The following is a 22,025-nucleotide window of genomic DNA, read 5'->3' as shown; positions in this document are numbered from 1 at the left end:
TTGTGACCTACCTTATAAAAGAATATGTAATCTGGAGTTTTTTCAATATGTATACCAGGCGAATCAACAGTAAGGTAAGGAAACGAAGAACGCGTTTCATAATAAATTCTTTCTCCCATGATATATAAAATATATTTTTTATTAGAAGAACACAATTGGATTTGGTAATTTTTTATTGAACTAATTATTATAATGCAATAAGTCAAGTTCATACAAATATAAGTTTATATAAGATTAATGAAACAATAAAAACAAAAGAAATATCTCATTGATAGCTCAGCCCGTATTTTTGTAAAATCCGTGGATCAATATTAGAACCAACCGACATTAAAAGTGGTATATCCACAATGTTTAGATTCAAAGTTTTCAATAAAACATCCATTGAACAAAAATCTGTAGTTAATAGAAATTCTGTTAATGCATTGGCTCTTAAACATATTTCTATCAACTTTTGCTCCATAAATGTAGTACACTGAAAAAAATTAATTCATAATATTTATATTTTCCGAATTTTGATTTACTGTGGATAAACTAGTAATTTAAATAGTACAAATGAACTGATAATTTCATAAAAAATAAATGAGAGAAAACCACAACTTTCTGAAGTATTCTTTGAGAATGAGCTTTCCAAATTTTGAAACAATAATAAGTTTGAATGATTAGACAACATCTAATATTAGCATGGCATTATTGTTGCTATGACAAAGCTGTGACAAACCAATGGACCAAATGCACAGCATGATAGACAAAGATATACCATTCAAAGTAGTAATTAATGACCGCCAATCATGGATCAACAGAAATCTTCTGCAGGCTCGATATATTTCACTCTGATACTCAGATGAAACGAAGTTAGCTTAAGGAGCTGAATTGGACATTTTTTTAGCAAAATGCAAGTTCTCCATACTATTAACAACTAACCATTTTCAAGATAGAGCTGCTAGCAATGAACAAATGTGCTCAGGAGTGTTTGGATAGAAAGTTCTCTAAAAAGCACATTCACATTCTCTCAGACAGCCAAGTGGCCTCAAATGTCGTGAAAATTATTGAGTACACATCCAAACTAGTGAGGGAGTGCAAACAAACTCCGAAAGCACTGGCTAACAAAACAAACCCTAATGTGGCCACCAGGGTATACCAGGTAGTGAGGATTGGAAGAAGAAGATTGTGGCTTCGTGAGATGCCACATCAATAATGAACTAAACGAATGGCTAAAGAATCAGATAGTGTCTCACTAAAAACACACTCTATGCCTTACAAAATCCAAAAAATTTAAATATCTGCTAAGTCTGAAGACATGGCATAGCATCTACTCTGCGATTGTCCTTCACTAAGAGACTTGAGTACCTTGAAGGAGTGGTACACCTCGGGACATGGGACACAAAACCCCAGAAAAATAGACTCCTATGGGAGGAGTAAGAGCATTATTGAAGCAGAACAAAATACTTATAGGTATAGGTGCAGAGTGGCTGTAAAGCCAAAACATCTACAATCAGTAAATGGCATTTTTGACTTTTTGATTTGAGGAAAGTTCGAATCTAAGTCGTCATTGGCATCAGCAAAAACAAGAATTCTACATGGCACTCCTGCCAGTGCTTAAGTGTTTGATAATACTCAAGGCCCAACAAGTCTCAACAATACAAAGTTAAATATTTATAAAGCAATTTATAGACCAATATTGATTTACAGAATAAATAGATAAAAAAGTGCATTGCAAGCTATGGAGATGAAATATTGTGTGTGACAGGTATTAGAGCAAAGGATAATAAATGGCCAAATATGTCACTCATAGAGCTCCTTGAGCAAAGACAGTTCAGTTAGTCCGGGTCATTCACAAAGAATGGAAGATTCAAGACCAGTGGGGAGCGTATGGGGCGCAAAAGTAGGCAAAAATAAAAAAGACCTGAAGAAACTTGGGATACAACAATTGGTACTTTACTGATGTACAACATGGAGAGAAGTTTGAAAACCAAATTTTACCTGCTCTTTTGACATATTCAACTTCCTCATTTGTAAAATAACCTCCAACATATTTGATACTAGAGGTGACGAATCTACAATATTTTCTGCTTCGTTTTTAATCATCCTTCTTCGCAAACTTGACCAAACTTGTACATCCCTTGAATAAAGTACGTTTTTATAGCAAATGAATACTCAAACGGTATCAATTTCATGGACATACCATTTATCTGTATCACCTAGAATGACTACTTTCTCGTTTATCTCGTCTGGAAATAAACAAGATTTTTTTAAAGAAAGATCTTTTGATAAAATATTTTTCCATTGTTCTTTGGGGATGTTTGTTCCCTGATATGCTTTATCTGGAACAAAGTTTTCCAAAATATCAATGTCTGGTAAAAAAGGATTAGGTGATACTTCCGAAACATCCCCAACATATTCAAATCTGGAATAAAAATATATAGAAATTTATTTTGTTCATGAAATAAATATGAGAAGTACTTTTTATATTCGTTATCTTTTACAAACAAATTTGTCATAAAGTATAAGCTTGTACCTAAATACATTTAATGATGCTAACAACCATCAAAATCTTCAAAATTTCAATGACATAACTTTTTATCTCTCTCAATAAACTCTATTTTCAACTTCTCTTTCACCAATATTATTCTCAGTTTTATAAATTTTTAATTCCTTTAAAATTGAAACCAGTAGCCGACTTCTATTATTTCAATCTAGCAGCATTGCAGGGGAATCTTTTCTATATCAGTGCCAAATCTATTAAATCCGTTAAGCCATCTAAATAATGTCCTCAACCAAACCACAAAGAACCCAACAAACCTCTCCCTCAGAGAAATCTCATTGCGATGAAGGCCGTGGTTCAGCCTTTCAAAGTAGTATTTATCTAGGATATTGTCGGGATAATTCTGGTTTGGTTTGGTTGGATTAGGTTGGGTTTGGTTAGGTTAATTTCTTCCAAATTCCCTCCCCTAAGTCAAGTTTATAGGTTTACCTTCAACCTCTGAAGACGATAACTTGGTTATTCAAACGCGTATCAAACAATGTGATTGTGAGTGTTGATGTAGTAAACGTGGTGTTCAGATTATCACCAACGTCTCCAATAATTACAATTTAGATGTGATGACTCTTCTATCAACGTAGCAGGTAAGATAAGGTAAGTACTGATATTTGTTATCTTAAATCATGTCGTAAGTTAAGTATCTCAACAGATTTTATCAATATTGATGTGAACAAGAGTATAGTTTCATATAGAATTCGTGAGTCTGCAAGAAATATATGGTTGGATCTACAAATGGAATATCTGTATAGTAAACGAAGTATCATTGAAAAACAAGCCCTGAGAAAAATTTTATCACCCGCTCGCATCACCAAAATTTGGTCAATCACTTCCTGCTTCCATATATGTGGATGGTATACTGAAGGCTCATCAAATTTTTACTTTTGATTAAATTTGATTATATAGTTGTCTAAATATCCAATATACTATACAGGAATGTACATAGAGATAAAAAAAGCCGTGGAAATATAAATATGATGATAAAAATTTCTTAAACTTACTTGGGTAGAGGAAATTTTACAATTTTAAGCTTCTTTGTTTCCATTTGTCGTCTTGAGTCTCGAATTATGTCATTTGTACTCTGAAGAGGTTCACTCGTTTGAGGTTTTTTCAAATTTTGTAGTTTTTCATGGTCTCCCAATATGAATAAAACTGGTTTATCGCAAAATCCTTCATCGTTTAAATCAGATTCTTCATTTAGAGCGCTTAGTTCGCGATTAACAGCTTTCGATTTACAAATACTTTTCCTCTTAACACCATTTGCCTCGCTTTGAAATTTATTGTCATCTTCAATTAATTTTTCAAGATCTACTTTATTTGTTTTTGGTCTTAAAACCTCGTTTTGATATTTATTTTCATCGTCAACTAATTTTGTAAGATCCACTTCATTCGTTTTTGTCCTTAAAAGTCCTGATTTTCTCAACATTGGAAATTCGTTTGAAATGCTATCTTGGCGCACTCTATTACAAATTTCATCCACTATTTTATTTTCCTCAATGATATTGCTTCGTTCAATATATCGTCTTTCTATTTTGAAGAATCTCATAAAATATTGTATAAAGTTTAAGACTTTCTTAATGGTATTATCATTTTTTAATCCATATATAACAGTTTTTGATGTTTTCGTCAAGTAACCTGTTGCTCCATATAAGTTTGTTAATTGTTTCCAAACTGCGTGATACGATTCATTAACAGACAAGTTTTCCAAGTGGTAACAAGTAGCAATCCATCCTGTATGATGGGTTAACACTGCTGTTAGAAGTGTGCTCAGAAAGCTGTAAATTAAATATAAATTGAGTGAGACTGATTCAATACATGCATACAAATATCAAATAAAAACAAAACTTTGCATAATGCAAGGAAGAGTCTCATAATGCAGAGGAAATTGAAAGGAAAAAGATGAATTCCTGTAGAATCACTGCAAAATATTTTTATGTTATAAAAATCAACATAACCTCATTTTTTTACATTTTGAGAGTTTGGAAGAGATAAGGAAGAAATTTTTGGCGTACAAAAGAGAACCCAATAAACAATAGAAGAAAATTTATTGAATTAAATAGTACAGGAAGGCAAGTAGACACTAATACGGCACTAAATTTTATATACAATAGATTTACATGGTATAAGTGACAATAAATAAGCGACGTTGTCAAATTATCTAAATAATGGACGCACAATTACACAAGATGCATGAAAATTTTGCATAGTGGTAACAATAGAATGGAAAAGAAGAAAATGTTACTATTGAAATACTCACAAATTAGTTTCTTTTTGTTCCAATTCTTGTACAGTTTGACAGAAACTTTCAAATTTCTCGTCTCGTTCATCGTATTTGAAAAATAAACTTCTCGGAAATCGTTTTTTGAAAATACTCATTAGAGTTCCATAATAACTTTGGTGTATTACGGATTCGGTTTTCGTCCAAAAATTTAATTCTTTCGTTAACCATTTTGCACTCAATACTGATATTTCAATCATAGTAGATAAAAATAATCTGGGAGAGTTGAGAGCGATCTCCACATATTGTCGAACTCTCCATAATATCGATTCTATAATGGGTATATTTTGGATATACAGATTTTTTGTTAACCTACAACAATACAAATCAAAAACACAGAAGACGTATTACGAATAATTCTTGAGCCGACGCTGCGCGTCGATATCGCAACTGTCAACAATCAAAAGCTTTGTTTGCGAGTGTGAATCCGAAACCGAATTGGGCACGTACTACGAGGCGTTTATATTAGTTCTAATAGCCCAATAGGATTAGTCATTTAGATTCACGAAAATTCTAAGCAGCAAATTTCCTTTTGAATAACTCGTTTATTTTCAATTTTACAAGAAAAATTGTAATAAACAAAAATTTTTAAAATTAAATTTTCTACAATTTTGGTTCTAATCAATTTTTTCCTAAGATCGATTTTTTTCGATTTATATTCGAAAAGGGAGGTGAATTTTTAGTTATCGAATAACTCGTTTATTTTCAATTTTACAAGAATAATTATAATAAACAAGGTTGTTTAAAACTAAATTTTCTACAATTTTGGTTCTTATCAATTTTTTACTAAGATCGATTTTTTTCTATTTATACTCGAGAAGGGGGGTGAATTTTTGGTTATCGAATAACTCGTTTATTTTCAATTTTACACCAAAAATTATAATAAACAAAGTTGTTTAAAATTTAATTTTCTACAATTTTGGTTCTTATCAATTTTTTCCTAAGATCGTCCTGGGCTTCCGGACGAATTCGTCGACAATTACAAGGAAGTATCGAAGAAGAATTGAAATTTCGAAAGACTTTTAAAATTGTACTGAAAAGAAAAGAAAATTTATGTTTTTAATTGTAAAAATTATACTGTCCGATAAACTGATTATTTACACCCCTCTTTTCCTTTACCCCGAACGTGCGTCCCAAACTTAAAAAACTTTAGAAAAAATCGGAATCACAATTGTAGCACATAACATTTTCAACACATCCAATTTATAACGACAATCAATAACGAAATGACAAACAGAAAAAATAATAAAGGCGATAATAGAATACTTAGGTTAACCCTCTCTTTTCGGGTATAAATCGAAAAAAATCGATCCTAGGAAAAAAATGATAAGAACCAAAATTGTAGGAAATTATCGTGTAAAATTGGAAATAAACGTGTTAATCGAGAGACAAAAAATAACTTTTTAAATCAAGATGGTGTATGAGGCAACAAGTCTAGTACCTCTACGTTTTAAATTTAGACTACCAATAACGAATTCCGATGGAAATTTGCTGCTTAGAATTTTCGTAAATCTCAGCCCCTCTTTAAAGCCAATCCGACTGGGCTATAAGGGCTTTGTTCTAGAACCATTTGAGGACTTCAATGTTGGAGGTACTTGTAGTATCCCAGAATTGAATCCCATAGATCCATATATGTGTTAGAATAACCTTATAGAGGAGTAGCTTATGTTTAGTCAGGAGTTTCTGCCAATTACCAGTGCTTTTCTCTGAATTTGGTAACCAATTGTTTCTTCTTTGTTAATATATCTGTACCTCGGAGGGATACAACACTATGTCCATTTTCATAACTTTACAGGAGAGGAGTTTTAAACTTTTTTTCAACAAAAAGTGTTATTGGCACAGCTATTTATTGAGATGTTGAAACAATATTTTACCAGAACATTCTATTTATTGTTATTTACATCATGCAGTTGTTATAAAATAAAATAAAAACCTTTTTTACGTTTTTTTTACTTTTTAATGGACATTGTATTGTATCCCTCCAATAAAGTTATTGTACTATAAGACCTAATGTGGGATATTCAATATCAAACACAATACTATTTGACTTACAAAATGTATTTAACTATTTTATTTATAATTCTCTTCACAAATACAAATAATACATCTATGTATTCAACTAAAATGGTATTTTAAATGCAAAAAACTCAGTCATCATCAGGTAAGTCTCCTTCAGGGTACTCACTAGTGGTATTACTAGTATGCTTTAAGTTTTTATAAAAGTCATGGCAAACTGTAGTAACATATGGTAGTAATGCCAATAGATCATTATACTTTTGTTGTGATATTGGTATTGGACTTGGTGTTACCAGTTGCAAATCGTTTGGCAATGTAAGGTGTCGCCTTCGAAACCTAACAAGGTCAATCTCCTGGTTTTCATCAGCGAAATTACTTTTCAAAAACAGAGTTCCCATGCTGTTTTACTTGCATTTGAACATAGGTTGACAGAAGAACTTGTTCTTTGTTGACATCTTTTTTTCTATTAATAAAGGGTGGATTTTCACATGTTTTGACATCGTACAAAGACCTAAAATTTTTAAAATCCTCCAGTTCCATATTATGCACAGTATATTTCATTGAGGTATGTCTGATCCCAGGGCGTTAGAATTGTCATGTTGTTAAGTTTTTTTTTCTCTTCCGCTCTATCAGTGCATGGACAGTATCCGCCTCCATATGCGTGTGGCCCTTTAGTAGAAACTATTGAGTAATGATTTTTACTTGAGGATACTTATTGAGTATCCAAAAGAAACACATAATAAGGCTAATATTCTTATTCTGGCCGTAACAATTATCCGACCACAGAATGATTTCTTCAATGTCACTGCCAGGAATGACGGTATCTGCCCATTCCAGTAATGCAGATCCGATTTCATTTCCGCCACGAGCTCCTTTGGATTCGTCCCACATAATACAATGGACTGACGAATCAGAAGAATCAAAAAGGGTGTAATTCAACGTCCAAAGTTTTCTCTTGTAAAAGCTTATGCAATTTGTTATAAGGGGTGAAGGCAAACATTTTTGAAGATCACCCGTTAATACCTTAAGGGTATTGTTAGCCCTTTTGGTGTCCTCGATTTTCAAATCATACCTTAATTTAGATTCATCCAGATGTGCATTATGGTCTTCCTCAATAGAATTTTTTTCATCTAGAGTCAAATTATTTTTTAATTTTGCTTGAAAATAATCACATGTATCAATGTGTCTATTTCTGGTGGTTTGAAATTCAACTTAAATTTTTTGTTGAACACATCGTAGTAGAGCCATTTTTTAGCTATTAACACAGGGTTGAAATCATTTTCATTACAATCCTTTACATACAGTTCATATATTTTCTCTATGTTCAGGTGCAGACCCAAATACTTCATATCACTCTTTTCCCTAGTGTAATGACTGCTATAATTTGGGAAGGAAGAGATGTGTCTTACTACACTTTCAACAGTGTCATTATGTGTTTTATTGACGTGAGTTTGCTTACCCCTTTGATCAATTTTTACAATTCCACCTGGTTCAATATTTTTCAAAACATTAACTACCACGGTGTTTGATATAGATAGTGTATTTAAAAACATAAGTTTACATACTCTAGTTCGTATGCCTTTTACTGTAAAATAATATTGTAGAGTATTTTGTTTTGACTTATTGGAGGCAAGGTCTCGTTTTCTTGAACGGACAGTACTAGTTCACTAACAATCCGCCAGGCTGTGTAGAGGTATACAACACTATGTCCAGTAGTAATTCACATGCTTCAGAAGGTGTTCACGTGGTGTTCACATGGTGTTCTATCCCTCTAAATGAAAGTGGACTTGGTGTTGTTTTAAAACATGCTATATCCGGTTCTAACTTCTTTTTGACATAGTGCTCTATTCCTCTAAGAAATATGAGAAAAGCTGATTTTAACTCTGTAATAAAGTCAATATGGAAAAAAATGGACATAGTGTTGTATCCCTCCGAGGTACAGATATATTAACAAAGAAGAAACAATTGGTTACCAAATTCAGAGAAAAGCACTGGTAATTGGCAGAAACTCCTGACTAAACATAAGCTACTCCTCTATAAGGTTATTCTAACACATATATGGATCTATGGGATTCAATTCTGGGATACTACAAGTACCTCCAACATTGAAGTCCTCAAATGGTTCTAGAACAAAGCCCTTATAGCCCAGTCGGATTGGCTTTAAAGAGGGGCTGAGATTTACGAAAATTCTAAGCAGCAAATTTCCATCGGAATTCGTTATTGGTAGTCTAAATTCAAAACGTAGAGGTACTAGACTTGTTGCCTCATACACCATCTTGATTTAAAAAGTTATTTTTTGTCTCTTGATTAACACGTTTATTTCCAATTTTACACGATAATTTCCTACAATTTTGGTTCTTATCAATTTTTTCCTAGGAACGTTAAAAACAACGAAACACTTGGTGTTAGCAGTCACGTGACTTGATGCCTATTTTTATCTAATTTATTTTCTAAGAATATGAATAATCGTCAATTTTTATGAAGGGTAAACTTTTTGTTTTGCGTATCTACGTTCTTTCATTCATAATTGGAACTATAAACCAAGAAATTCGTTACTAGTGTAGAATATTAAGTGCAAAACATACCAAATAACTAATTCAAATACAAAATATAAAAAGTTTATTTTTGGACCTACAGTTACATCAACTTACGGATTTTTCTCCGGCTTATGTAAAATCAATGCCAATCCTAATCTGATGTTATTGAAATTCAGTGCTAAGCTCTTTGAGGATTCCGAATCGCTAAAAAATGATCCGCATGTGCTCCTTCCTACAAATTATGTAAATAATTATTTTTCTGTTCGAATTTTTTTGGAATATATTACATTACTTCTGGCAAAACTTTCATATGATCTATTTAGAGAAGATGTGCTGGAGAAGTCGGAAAATCCTGAATCGATCGTTGTAGCTGTTGAATTATTTCTCAAAATTACTAAAAGATAACATACATGTATAAATTAACACCAAGAATTAACTAATCTAATAATATTCAATATATAAGACAAAGTTTTGCATTTCGTGGTTGTGTTTTAATTTTTTTGCCTTCCTAATTGTTATGTTTACTTTACAACTCATTTTTGTAGATTTTTCTTTCACGACTTTCTTAAGGCCGCTTGACATGATGCAATACAAAGTAAGGCGCAATTTTTCTTGATAAAAAGCATGCGTAGATGAAATTCAGCTGATTGTTTCATGAAAGATCTCGCATTTGCAACATCATCGGTTTAGTGCCATTTTTATTGAGTGCAAACTGCAATTCTAGGAATAAATCAAATTACTTTTGGCTTAACAACTAACCTATCCATCAGGTTCCAAAACGAAGGCAGCAGCAGATATAATTAGTTACAGTAATCCACTTACCACTTTTTCACTTCGTTACTTACTAACTTACTGTTGTTATCATCATTTTTAAACTGCTCGTAAAATATTGAATCAAAATTTAGGTATTTGTTTAATTCATTTATTAAATTTTTGTTAGTGCAATATATTGACCTCGCAAGAAATTGCATGCAATTTACTGCACGTTGTCTTGCACCATGTCAAGCGACCTTTATAAGCCTGTTTGACGCAATATTTCTAGATCAAAAGCATGCGCAGATGAAGTACAGATGATTGTTTCATGCAAGAATTCAATATCTCGAATTTGCGACGTTATCCGTTGGTGTGCTTTTTATTACGTGCAAGTAAGATATTCTAGGAAGAAATGAGTTTATGATCTGCTGATATTACGTCTCTCGCCAAGGATTTCTTAGATATTTTATGTTTTATTTTCATTAGGAGTTTTTCAAATGTTTCCTCATCCATTCTCTAATTTAATTTCGATGTTTTCACGTCTAAATCTGTAGGTAAGCTCATGTTTACCTTTGTTCTATCTGACCAAGGACTGGCCCACCATCGCCTGGGCGCTCTTTTCTTCCCATCAGACTCCAAAAGCAAGGCAGCAGCTCAATACATTTTCTTGTTTTGCTTACTTTTTCTTATGGAATTTTGATTACTGATAATGGCAAGAGACTCGAGTAATGTCAAGCAACGTGCAATATTTACAAATTTCATTTGATACTTTAAACCTTATTGGGACGGATAAAAACCACAGTTTGATATTTGTGGGAAAATATTACGTCCAACAACTTCCAAATTCAATGATGATTCATCACAGATTTCGTGAGAAAAACTTTCCAGAGGATCAAGTTCTTTTTTGATATAAAAATATCATATGATCAAATAACAACGACTCAGTAATGAATATTCGCTACTAAAATCTACTGAACGGTATTTTTATTTCAAATTATTGGCGTAAGCTGGATTTAGAGGTTCTATATATACATAAATTTGTTTATTACTATGTTTATGAATGTTATGTTTCTTCTCAATCAGCTGTTTATACATTTTTTTTTGAATAAAAACAACGATATAACTTCTCTTACATGAGAAGGAGTTGGATGATTTTGAGCTGAGTGATGCTTGAGATATCGAGCTAGCAAATGAACCATTATAGTCTTGTAAACTTGCGTTAGAAAGAAAACTGGTACTAGGTTGATTACTAGATGTTGTATTTGGTCGAAACTTCTTGGGAGAGGAAAAAACCTAAAAAAAAATTGAAAAATTTGTAAAGATATATTTACAATGATATTCTGGAATTGCTTGAGATATTGGATATCGAACATAGTTAACAAATTGAATGAAATGTTAAATTCACAGTATATTTGAAAAATCCCGATGAACTATAAAAAAGCTTCCGTTGGTGATATTTATACTGAACACTCTGTTTACACTACCACTACATCAACACTCACAATTACACCGTCTAACGTGCGTTTCTATAACCAAGTCATCTTCTTCAAAGACTGAAGGTAAACTGTTTACTGTGTAGTGGTAGTCTACACAGTGTGTTCAATTTGTGATATGGAACGAAGTTTTATAATTACAATCTGGATTGAACGACCTTTTGACAACTGCCGAGAGAAAAATTCCAAAGCTTAATGATTTAGATTTTCCCAAAACAAACAACTAAGTTATTGTTATAATATCCACAGGTTTACTTAATGAATTTGACTTTTCCTATGTTTCTACCGAGTGATGACTGACTGACGACTGACATAAGTCTAAATGAAGCATATACCATAACAGAACATACGCATAATACTCCAAAGCATAAAATACGAAGAATGAACAGAATATTTGTGCCTATCTCAAAGTTGTGGCACTGCTCACTGGATTGCAGAGTGATTTTACAAAATTTTTTATGACATCAGAATCAGAAATCCACATTATTTAATTAAAGATTGGACATTACGCTCTGCCAGAAAAACGGATTTAAGCAACCTTTAATAACAGAAAGTTAATATACCTCATCTGCACATAAAATTGGGGCTTATAAAATTTTTTGTTTAGAAAAAAAATTATTTGAAACAGATATTCGCGCATATAAATGAAGCAAAGTTTCAAGACTTCAAATACGAGAGCTTTTCACTGCTCAAGACTTCTCCAACATGGGTATTCTCCTCGAGACGAGAATTAAATAGGATCCAGCTTGCCGAACAGAGCGTAAAATTTGCTGCACTGGTAATGTTGATATACAGTAAATATGGTGAACAAAAACTTTGGCGGAAGCAGGCTAACCAACGATGGATGACCATATTCGTTGTATTAAAACATCAAAACTACTTTGGAATAAACTATTTATTAAATAATAAAATAAGTAGTTAGATGTGGTTTCAATAATTCGGCGACCAAACACCAGAATATTTAAGATCTATCTGTTTACTGACCGCTCTTAAATACTGCAGAAATACTATTGTATGAAAGGTTATAATTCTCTATAAGTATGGTTGCATCGATACAAAATAAAAAATGTAATTTGATACCTTACTCCAAGGTAAAACCAAAATCAATTATCTATGAAGTAGGTCCTCATTAAGATTGTGTATCATAAATCTTAATAAATACAATAAACTTTGAATTTAAGTAGCTAAATTCATAATTCTTCATAGTCACATTAATAAAAGACGAAAATTTGGTAATCCGAGAGAATACGTTAATGGAGGATTAAAATAAGGAACTTGTGTCCTTCAACTAAATGACTAACATTACACACAAGAGGTTTATCTCTGTCTGGGTTAAGTTTATGCAATTTTTTTAAATTGATTATATTTTGCCATATATTTATGAATTAGGTATATTATTTCAAAGACAAGATCTTTCGCGAAATAGTATGTTTTGCCTTGAAAAATGTATGTAGCAGCTTTCTAGAAAACAAAACGTCGTACAATTACAAATAACTTATCTAATCTTACAAGACCTTAGGTTGCAATAGGTATGTTACTTAAATTAAATTTTCTTCACTCACATTTGGAATTTTTACTTGACAATTCGGGTGCAGTTCCAGACAAGCACATAGAGAGATTCCACTAGCAAATTGTTCAGATGGAGAAGTGCTACGGTGGAAAATAAACCTCAAATATCGCTCCTTGGGAAACAAGCGAAAAAAGACAACCAAATAAATTATTTCATTGTGCTTATCTTATATTGCTCATAAATCCTCCTTTCTGCTAAAACTAGTTGGCGACGTAAAAACCCAAAGAAAATTCGGAGAACGACAAACAGTTGTGAAATGCAAAATATTGATAATTAATAAATATGGTCAAAAACTTTTTTTTTGTAGAAACCGCTGTTTCGAGAACGAAAAACTTTCAGATATCCGATTCCTCACGAGTCTGAGACCGGTTTTCCCAAGGGGGATTTTATGATAAATAGACCAACACACACTACTTTATATCCGAATCGGGAACGGTGTTTCGAGTGGACTATAACATAAGAAATAGGAATCGATAGAAATGCTTTAATATGTCGTACACACAATAAGTAAAAATAAACGTTTACGCAGTGTAAACAGCCGTCAGACCATCAAGGATCCACTACGTAGCGGCTCTTACCTTCTTACCTGAGTAAAAATAATTTGTTGCGGAGAAGATATATCGTGTATCTTATAATAAGTTTCTTGATACTTCATAGCAGCAGAGCCAAAAATCAATTCCGTCAAATTGGACAGTTCTTCTGAATTATTTTTATCATTATTAGTTAAACAGTTTTGGATTTTCGGTAGTCCATAATTTGTCAAATTAGAGTCAAAAATTAACTCTCTATCACTCAATGGACATTCTTTAAATAAAAGTATTCGTACATTTTCGGAGGCTGGACATTTGAGATTTAAGTTTTCTCTGAAAACAATAAAATATAGAGATAACACAACCATGTAATTTAGAAATTCTTCTGGGAAACTATAACCAGAGTAGATCTGCAGAATGTATCAACCTAAGAAAGAACAATCTACGAATAATAATAGGAGTTCTATCGGGAGTTCAACAAACACATAAAGAGGCTAGGCATAGCAGATAATACGGCGTGCAGGTTTTGTTGCACAGAGGACTAAACATCTATCCACATTCTCTCGAAGTGTGAAACACTCAGGAACTCCAGAGCACTACACCTGGGAACGCATGAATTTGAATACGAAGATCTTTGGCATTTAAAACCATCCCACATTCTAGACTTTTTGAAAGGAGTGGGATTAATTGATCAGCTGCAAACACTGGGTCCATCAGTATCGCAGCAAGAAAGGGGGACACAATATATCTTTTGGGTCGCAATGTATACGAGACCCCAAATCCATACATACATACAATTTAGAAACTACCGGCTTACTATACATATTTACCAACAAAAGTAAACTTCGAAGACAAGTATCGAGTTATAAAGTAGTCGAATTTTTTTTCGCCGAATAGGGTTAAATAAGCTCCAACCAATCATACATACATTTATACAATATAAAACCGCAATAACAAGGGTTTATGTTTATATAAGAAACAAAACAACATTTTGGAGTCCCCTACTGAACTAGGGAAAAGATAAAAAAGCTGCGCGTAAATATCGAGACGCGAATTACTATAAGGTACTATCGAGATGACAGGGGGTAGTAGAGTGTCATATTTTTCTTCAAATGAATAAAGTGTTTTTCATCTAATTGTTTATCGAATTCGATAATATCGAAGTAACATAGCAAATAACCTCTGTCAAAAGCAAAAAAAAACCTTCGCAGCTGAATGACGAATTTTTAATATTGTGTTTTTTACGTAATATGAAATATTTAACATCATAACAAGTTAGAAATGCAATAACAGCAGGACTTGACGTTATTTCAATTTCATTGTGTGCGTCTGTACTTGCTCCGCCGTCAAAAACATTCCTCAATACTGTCACACTAACAAATATGTAAAAAACATTGAATACTTGAGCTGTCTACATGGTGATTAAATTGATTTTTGCAAGCATTGGTCAATCTGTATAGACATTTAAGAAATCTTCTTCTTCCACTTATTTTAGGGCTGTATTCTCCAATTTCTTCTAGGACGTCGATCTCTTTGGAGGTCTGCCTGCTAATCTTCTGGTGGTTAGCTTCTCCTTGAATGCTTTTATCGCCAGCCGACCCTCCTCCATTCTGACTACGTGTGCTTTCCACTCTCGTCTTCTCCTCCGTACCCATCTGACTACATCTGTTATCTGGTGGCAGGCCTGTCTAATGTCGGAACTGTGTTTTCTGTTCCAGAAGTCTACTTCGACTATTGATCTAAGGTTTTTCATCTCTGTTGCTCGGAGAAGTTATTTTGCCCTGCTTGTAACCGCTTTCGTTTTAGCTGGAAACTTTCTAGGGGCCTTGTTGGCTTGTATGCGTGCTTTCTCGTAAATTTTTCTATTACTTGATGTTATAGTTCGTAGTTTAAACTTCGTTCTATTATTTGATCGTCTATCGCTAATTTACAACGTACTGGGTCTTTATTTATTGTCATAGACTTTGATATCTTCATATTGAATTCATTTCATTTTCAATTCCATTTGGATGAATGTGAAAACCATTCGTTGTAGATTATCTTCGTCTCTTACTTCATCATCATCATCATCATCATCATCATCATCTTTATCAAGCCAAAATTTCTGTGGGCTTTTCTTCTGGTCTCTCTTGGTCTTCTGATTCCTTCGTTAAGAATCCTATCACCAATTTGGAAAATATATTCCAACTAACGAAATTCTTGTGAGAAAATCCTTACTCTGATCAAATTATTCACATTCTATTCGAACATCAGATGGTAATTTGTGGTAACAACTCCGTTTCATACTTAGCAACATCCGCAGTTCTTCAGGAAAGTAATTTGGGACCCTTACCATCCAATGTCTCTCATCCAATCTACAATGATAATATACTTCATAAACTTGATGTCAACTATCTCCGATACGTAGATTACTTGAAAAATCCTGCCAAATTCATGATGTTTGGCTTCCAACTAGATATATAGTTCTCTCTTTTCCGATTTGGTGTACCCAATATCAAATCATTGAAAAGAAAAAGTGTGCACAAGCCAAACGTCAACAACCGAAATCATTTCACGAATGTAGTGCTTCTTGCTAAACAAATCAGTATAGCCGTGGTTTTCAATAGAATTGTTTTACACTTAAACCGAAAAAAAAAATAAAGAAGTATATATAAGTGAATGTTTATATTTTTGAGTGGCTGTAGAAATGTCGACTACAGAATCAAAACAGAAGAAAAAGTCATGGGTTCTTCACCAAAATAATAACCCAGCTGATTCCTCATTGTCTATTTCTAGCAAAGTTCAGCATTTCAGTGTTAAATCATCCACTTCATTCGCCGGATCTTGCCACGTGTAATTTATGTTTCATGAGGTAAAATCTACATTGAAAAGAATAATTTCGAGCAAGTACAGAAGAGGTATAGGTATATTGAAAGTAATAACAAATGAAAATGTATGAATTAAGAAAAAAGTATTTTACGTCGGTATTTAATAATCAGACCTCGTATAATATATTCATTTAATCATCTTCTGTAACTCTAATTACTCAACCAAACAGAATAATAGTTTTAAAAATATAAATAGTATCATCTCAAATCATCGATATCGATTATTACAAACTTTAAAACTTACCCTGTAGGTACATGTTGATGAACATATTTATTTTCTTCTTTTTTCACTGAACAAGTATCCGCGTAAGCCATTAACACATTTTCTAACGTTTTGTTCAAAATTGTTTTTGAACGCTGCTAGAAATTACAACTGAGTAAATATAAAATCACGTGTTTATTTTCATGACGTAAAAACTGTTACCTTGATGCCAACAGTTAAGAAATGTATGAAATCTCTTGCTTCAAATCTATGGATATCATAATCCATGTTGAAACTAGAGGCAAATATTACACGTTGATTATTTGAATGATAATATATCAATACATTACAAAACCCTTAGTATATACAATATGAATTTGAGTATGATCTAAGAATCACGATTTAACTTTGTACCAACCGTGTCGGCCACCAGGACTTATTTAAACGGTTCCAAATGCATTGAAAAGAGAACGAAAGACATGAAATCCAGTAAATTCACTTGCTAGGTACAAATATTTAGTACCAACATGGTTCCAAATACCTAAGAATGATAAGAGCAACTATCTTACTCACATATCAATTGTGATATAAAGAACAGAAGATTTAGTAATAGCTTCTTGGTAGGTACAAAAATTTTATGCCAAAATGGTTTCAAGTACTCATATCAACTGTGCTGGCAACCAGGACTTTCGTTATTCATACAAATCGTTCCAACTGTATTAAGAAGAGTTGGAATAGCCTAAAAGACGGTAGATTTAGTAATAGCTTCTGGGTAGGTACAAAAATTTGATACCAAAATGGTTTCAAGTACTCCTATATCAACTGTGATGGCTACCAGGACTTTAATTATTCATACAAATCGTTCCAAATGGATTAAGAAGAGTTGGAAGAGCCTAAAAGACGGTAGAACCTAACCAACCATATTTCTTATGAGAGAAATGTAGGTAAAACTGAAATGAACACAGAATGATAAAAGTTAGAGTTGCTAGCGAATAGTTCTATGGAAAAAGCCATTAATATCAATTAATTTTTGTAGAATTTCATGAAATCAGATAAGAGTAAGTTTTTTTACTTATATAAGAATAGTAAACCACTAGCCATGAGAGAAAATTAATTATATGGAATGCATTCCAGAGTTTTCAAGTAAACAATGCAGAAATTTGCGTTTCTGAACATTTTTTAAAGCAGCAAAGCTTTTTCAATTTTGTTTTATAATGTATACTATCAAATTTAGTGTAAACATAGCAGGAATTTCAAACTTTCAAATAGTATCCAAATTTCATAAATATTATTCTTAACAAAGATTAGTTGAGGTGAGGTTCACATAGGTTAAGTGAGGTTAGGTTATGGTAGTTTCTGTAGGTTTTAACAGCGTAATACTAAGTTGATATCAAATTTTATTACATTATCAAATGGGTGGAAAAATGATACAATAAAACAATACAACACGTTTTGTTGGATTATATCAAAATAAATATTCCAATATCAATAAATTGATTAACGTTACAATGCGAAATTATTCGTGGAAATGATAGTTTAACCAAGTGGCAACCTTGTAACAAATCTCCTAAAAATAAGCTAACGAATAAACTAAACGTTTATAAATACTTGGCCAATTTATTTTTGATCATACATACGTGATCCATTCAATGTATCAAATAACTGAGACAAACGTCTTAACATTGTTAAACGTAATAAAATACGTGTCTATTAACACCCACAAACATTATCACGCATTACGAACTTTTTACAAAAAAAAAATAATTGAACTTCCATTTTAGTCAAAACTAGATCTAAATAAATGACAAACTAATATTCATAAAGCTTCAATACGTACGACATTTCAATATGGTCTTCAGATTCTTTTTTGTTCCTGGGTAGTTAAGTAGTTAAATAAATCGACTTTTATTTATAAGCGGAAAGATTTCAACGAGGTGCGTGAAGGGGAAAAGCATCACGAAACAACTCCAAAACGCTGCAAACGAAATAGACGAATGATGCTGAACAAAAAAGCCAAGACGTTCTCTACAAGAGAAGGAGCTACAGACCGAACAGAACATAAAAATCATCAACGAAGAAATCCAGTCGACCAAATACCTAAGCGTAAAGTTGGATCAAGGTCACAGTTTCAACGAACACGTGAAAAATACTGTTGACAAAGTTAAACAAGAGAGAGCTAGACTATGCGGATTTGTCATTAGAAAAAGCAAGCTAAAGACGGAAACAAAACTCAGATTTATTGGGAGTATAATAACATACGATTATGCCAAACGCCTCGGACACACATCCAAATTCAATAGGAAAAAACTACAGGCCAAATACGCATAACGCTGAGAAACGGGACCGTAAAACGTATTGGATATCAAGGACGAGAGGGCAGAAAAGCTGAGCTGGCAACGCATCCTAACATGGAATTAAGGAAACTCATCAGGTACACCAGAAAGGATTACAGAAGGGAGAGAAGACAACTGGATCGATAGGTTAGGTTAGTATAAAAATAACAGAAATACAAAAAAAAGAAAAACACGATACCACACACCAAAAAAAATACAAAAAATATATGAAACAAAAAAAATTCCAAGAATATGGGTGACCCCACAAGAGAAAACTCCCCGACACGGTAACCCCGCATTTCATAAGCAAGTGCCAAGTTATATATCAGGGACAGCTATAAAAAAGGCGAAGGACCACTCGGATTAAATCTCTTCTTGTCGGAGAAGGTTGGGAAGGGTTTACCGGAGGCAGCGAAAACACATACACCTTAAGATCGTCTGGACCAAGAAGACTGTATATATAGCCAACAGGCCAACTCTAAAAAGATAATACTTCCCAGAATCTCTCAGAGAACTCAGGGGACACCAAGGAGTCTATGCGCGAAGCTGTGACGTGAAGAGGACCTGTTGAAATGATAGGGGGTGGGGGGATGTTCTTCTTCCTATCCACCTGCGAATTTATCCGGGGGTGGATGCTTAGAGGGACGGGATTTCTCACACCCACGTGTTTGTGTGTGTGTTCGAAATATTTCATAGATTGGGTTATTTTTCCTCTTTTTTAATTTACATTTGAGTTTTGAAGTGAATGGTTCTGTGTAGTTGAGTGGTTTTTTAACGTCAAAAGAACTGTATTCTTCGTGATCCCTTCATAAAGAGAAATAAAAAAAGCGTGGATTGGTGATGAGTAGATCTTCACATTATTGCCAACTAAACCCGATTAAACTGGTATGGAAACAGATAGAAAGAAAAGTTCCCAGAAAAAATACTAAACGGGAATAGGTAATTAATCGTACAATTAAAGAAGAAGATACAATGTGAAAGTTGGACAATTTTACTGATGAAATTATCGAGGCACTCATTGGGAATATCTAGATCTAATCATACTAGTGAGTTATTTATTATGAACGTAAGGTTGTTTAAAAATCAGATTATTGAATTCTTATACCCAAATAAACAGTATTGCACAATTTTCTTAATACCTTGTGGAAAAATGAAACATTTTAGATAAATTTTAATTTACTTACCTTTAGATGTTTGAAAGTTACAAGCAAATTAATTAGGTGAAAATATAAGTGTACACTGTGTCCCATTTTGTTTGAAACTGCACTGTATCTTAATTATTTATTATGATATAGACGCGTCCCTGTATTTTTCTGATTTTTGAAACTGAAATTTATCGAAAATTAGGCTACGATTTATCAATGTATTAAGAAATAATTTCACGTTATAATATACATTTAAAAAATCCAAGTTTGTGCCCAAACTTAAAAGCAGTGCTCTAAAAAATATGCCAATGATATTTATTGGGAAATATCCATTACAAGCAGTTTTTATTTTTTTTCTATGTTATACATGACCTGAGAAATAATAGCATTTCCAAAATTGAACGTTTTTGTTTTCGCTTTGTATTTCAGAAAAAAAAAGAGTTGGAATATTTTTGTTTGTGGCACTAAAAGTTTTATAAAAAAGTGACCCAAGATCGCGAAAATGTCTAAATCTTTATTAATAGCTGAGATACAGTCTCAACTAAAATGTTACACAGTGAACATCTTATAATTTATACACGATATTTCATATGAAAATACTCGAGGTATAACTCGAAAAAATATTTCAACTGTCTACTTAAAGAAGTGATACGCTTATGGATCGAGGATGCTTCTTCATTTTATTACTCTCTTATTCATAAAAATAGACTTTACGAGGTCTGGCTATTAAATAACGAGACTGGTTACGAAAAAGGGTTTTATTATAAAAATTATTCGACATTCGAATGCTCCCCTTCAATATACTCCCCTCCCCTCGCCACACACCTTTCCATACGTTGTTTCCATTGATCGAAGCAGTGCTGGAAGTCTTCTTTGATGAGAGCCTTTAGCTCTGTCGCTTTTTGATTTACCGCTTCCATCGACTCAAATCGGGTTGTTTTGCAAGCAGATCTTTTTCTAACCTTTTAAGGAAATCTGAGCAGACCCATTGACGCAAGAGCTTTTGGTCAGGAAACAGATTTTTTGGCACCAACTTCGATTTTTGTCATGTGTAAAATTTTTCTAACCGTTTGTTTATCGGAGTTTACAGCCTCGGCAATCATCCGGATGCTTATTCGACAATCTGCACGCACAATTGGTTGATTTTGGTCACTGTTTCCGGAGTTAAAACAGTCACAAGGCGACCTGGGCGCTATTCATTTTCAATGCTCTCTCGGCAATCATTAAAGCGCTTACATCACTCAAAAATACCCGCACGAGATAAAGAATTGTCCTTATAGGCCTCTTGCGACAATTTATAGCACTTAGTTGGAGTTTTTTTCAATTTAACGAGAAATTTGCCTTGTTTTCGACTCGATAAAAAAACACGTTCGAATTATAATTTTCGGTGTTCGAAAAAAATTTATTAAGACAAAAATTACAATTATAAAAATTACTAACAATATTCATTATCAAGTTGTTTAGAATAATCTTATTTTATACTAAAATAAACGCTGACAATTGTTTATGAAATATAATCTTATTACGTTTTATTTTTAAGAATGTTCTAGAATTTTCTTCATATAACTCCTCCATCTCTAAGAGTGAAAAATAACGGAGGTATTTTTCATATCTTGTTTTCTTCTTTTCTTGAAATTCAATTTCTTCTTTCTTCAATTTCTTCTTTCTTCAATTTCTTCAAATTTCTGTTTTCTAAAAAGTTTTCCTTTATATTTTCGAATTAACTATTGTAATTTCTATATCTTCTGTTTTAGTCTTCTTGTAA

At 32.8% G+C, this 22,025-nt stretch overlaps 1 protein-coding gene across 2 annotated transcripts; it reads right to left on the bottom strand.

Moving 5' to 3' along the window:
* Window positions 1-155: 155 nt before the first annotated feature.
* Window positions 156-19,287, bottom strand: LOC130900597 (uncharacterized). Of its 2 annotated transcripts, XM_057811302.1 has the most exons (11): window positions 18,620-18,634; window positions 16,825-16,937; window positions 13,770-14,046; window positions 11,254-11,413; window positions 9,660-9,761; window positions 9,482-9,599; window positions 4,794-5,126; window positions 3,538-4,311; window positions 2,183-2,404; window positions 1,981-2,119; window positions 156-472 (listed from the first exon to the last, which is right to left on the bottom strand). In XM_057811302.1, exons 2-11 carry the CDS (start codon window positions 16,893-16,895, stop codon window positions 266-268), a joined length of 2,403 nt encoding a protein of 800 aa, XP_057667285.1. In that variant the 5' UTR covers window positions 16,896-16,937; window positions 18,620-18,634; the 3' UTR covers window positions 156-265. The 2 variants fall into 2 exon arrangements, with proteins under 2 accessions (XP_057667285.1, XP_057667284.1); XM_057811301.1 differs by having other exon boundaries at window positions 16,825-19,287.
* Between the last annotated feature and the right edge of the window lie 2,738 nt (window positions 19,288-22,025).

This window comes from Diorhabda carinulata, chromosome X (assembly GCF_026250575.1).
Source record: "Diorhabda carinulata isolate Delta chromosome X, icDioCari1.1, whole genome shotgun sequence".
NCBI classification, from domain to species: domain Eukaryota; kingdom Metazoa; phylum Arthropoda; class Insecta; order Coleoptera; family Chrysomelidae; genus Diorhabda; species Diorhabda carinulata.
Note: the sequence above shows the minus strand (reverse complement) of the source record. Positions and strands in the feature narration are given on the sequence as shown.

Bases quoted from the DNA above. Each gene is read 5' to 3' on its own strand.
- LOC130900597 (XM_057811301.1), bottom strand. From the start codon at position 16,895: ATGGCTTACGCGGATACTTGTTCAGTGAAAAAAGAAGAAAATAAATAT. The intron at 5,127-9,481 runs GTAAGTTGATGT...GTATTGTTGTAG, and splicing joins CATAAGCCGGAGAAAAATCC to GTTAACAAAAAATCTGTATA. The intron at 2,405-3,537 runs GTAAGTTTAAGA...TTTTTATTCCAG, and splicing joins GTAAAATTTCCTCTACCCAA to ATTTGAATATGTTGGGGATG.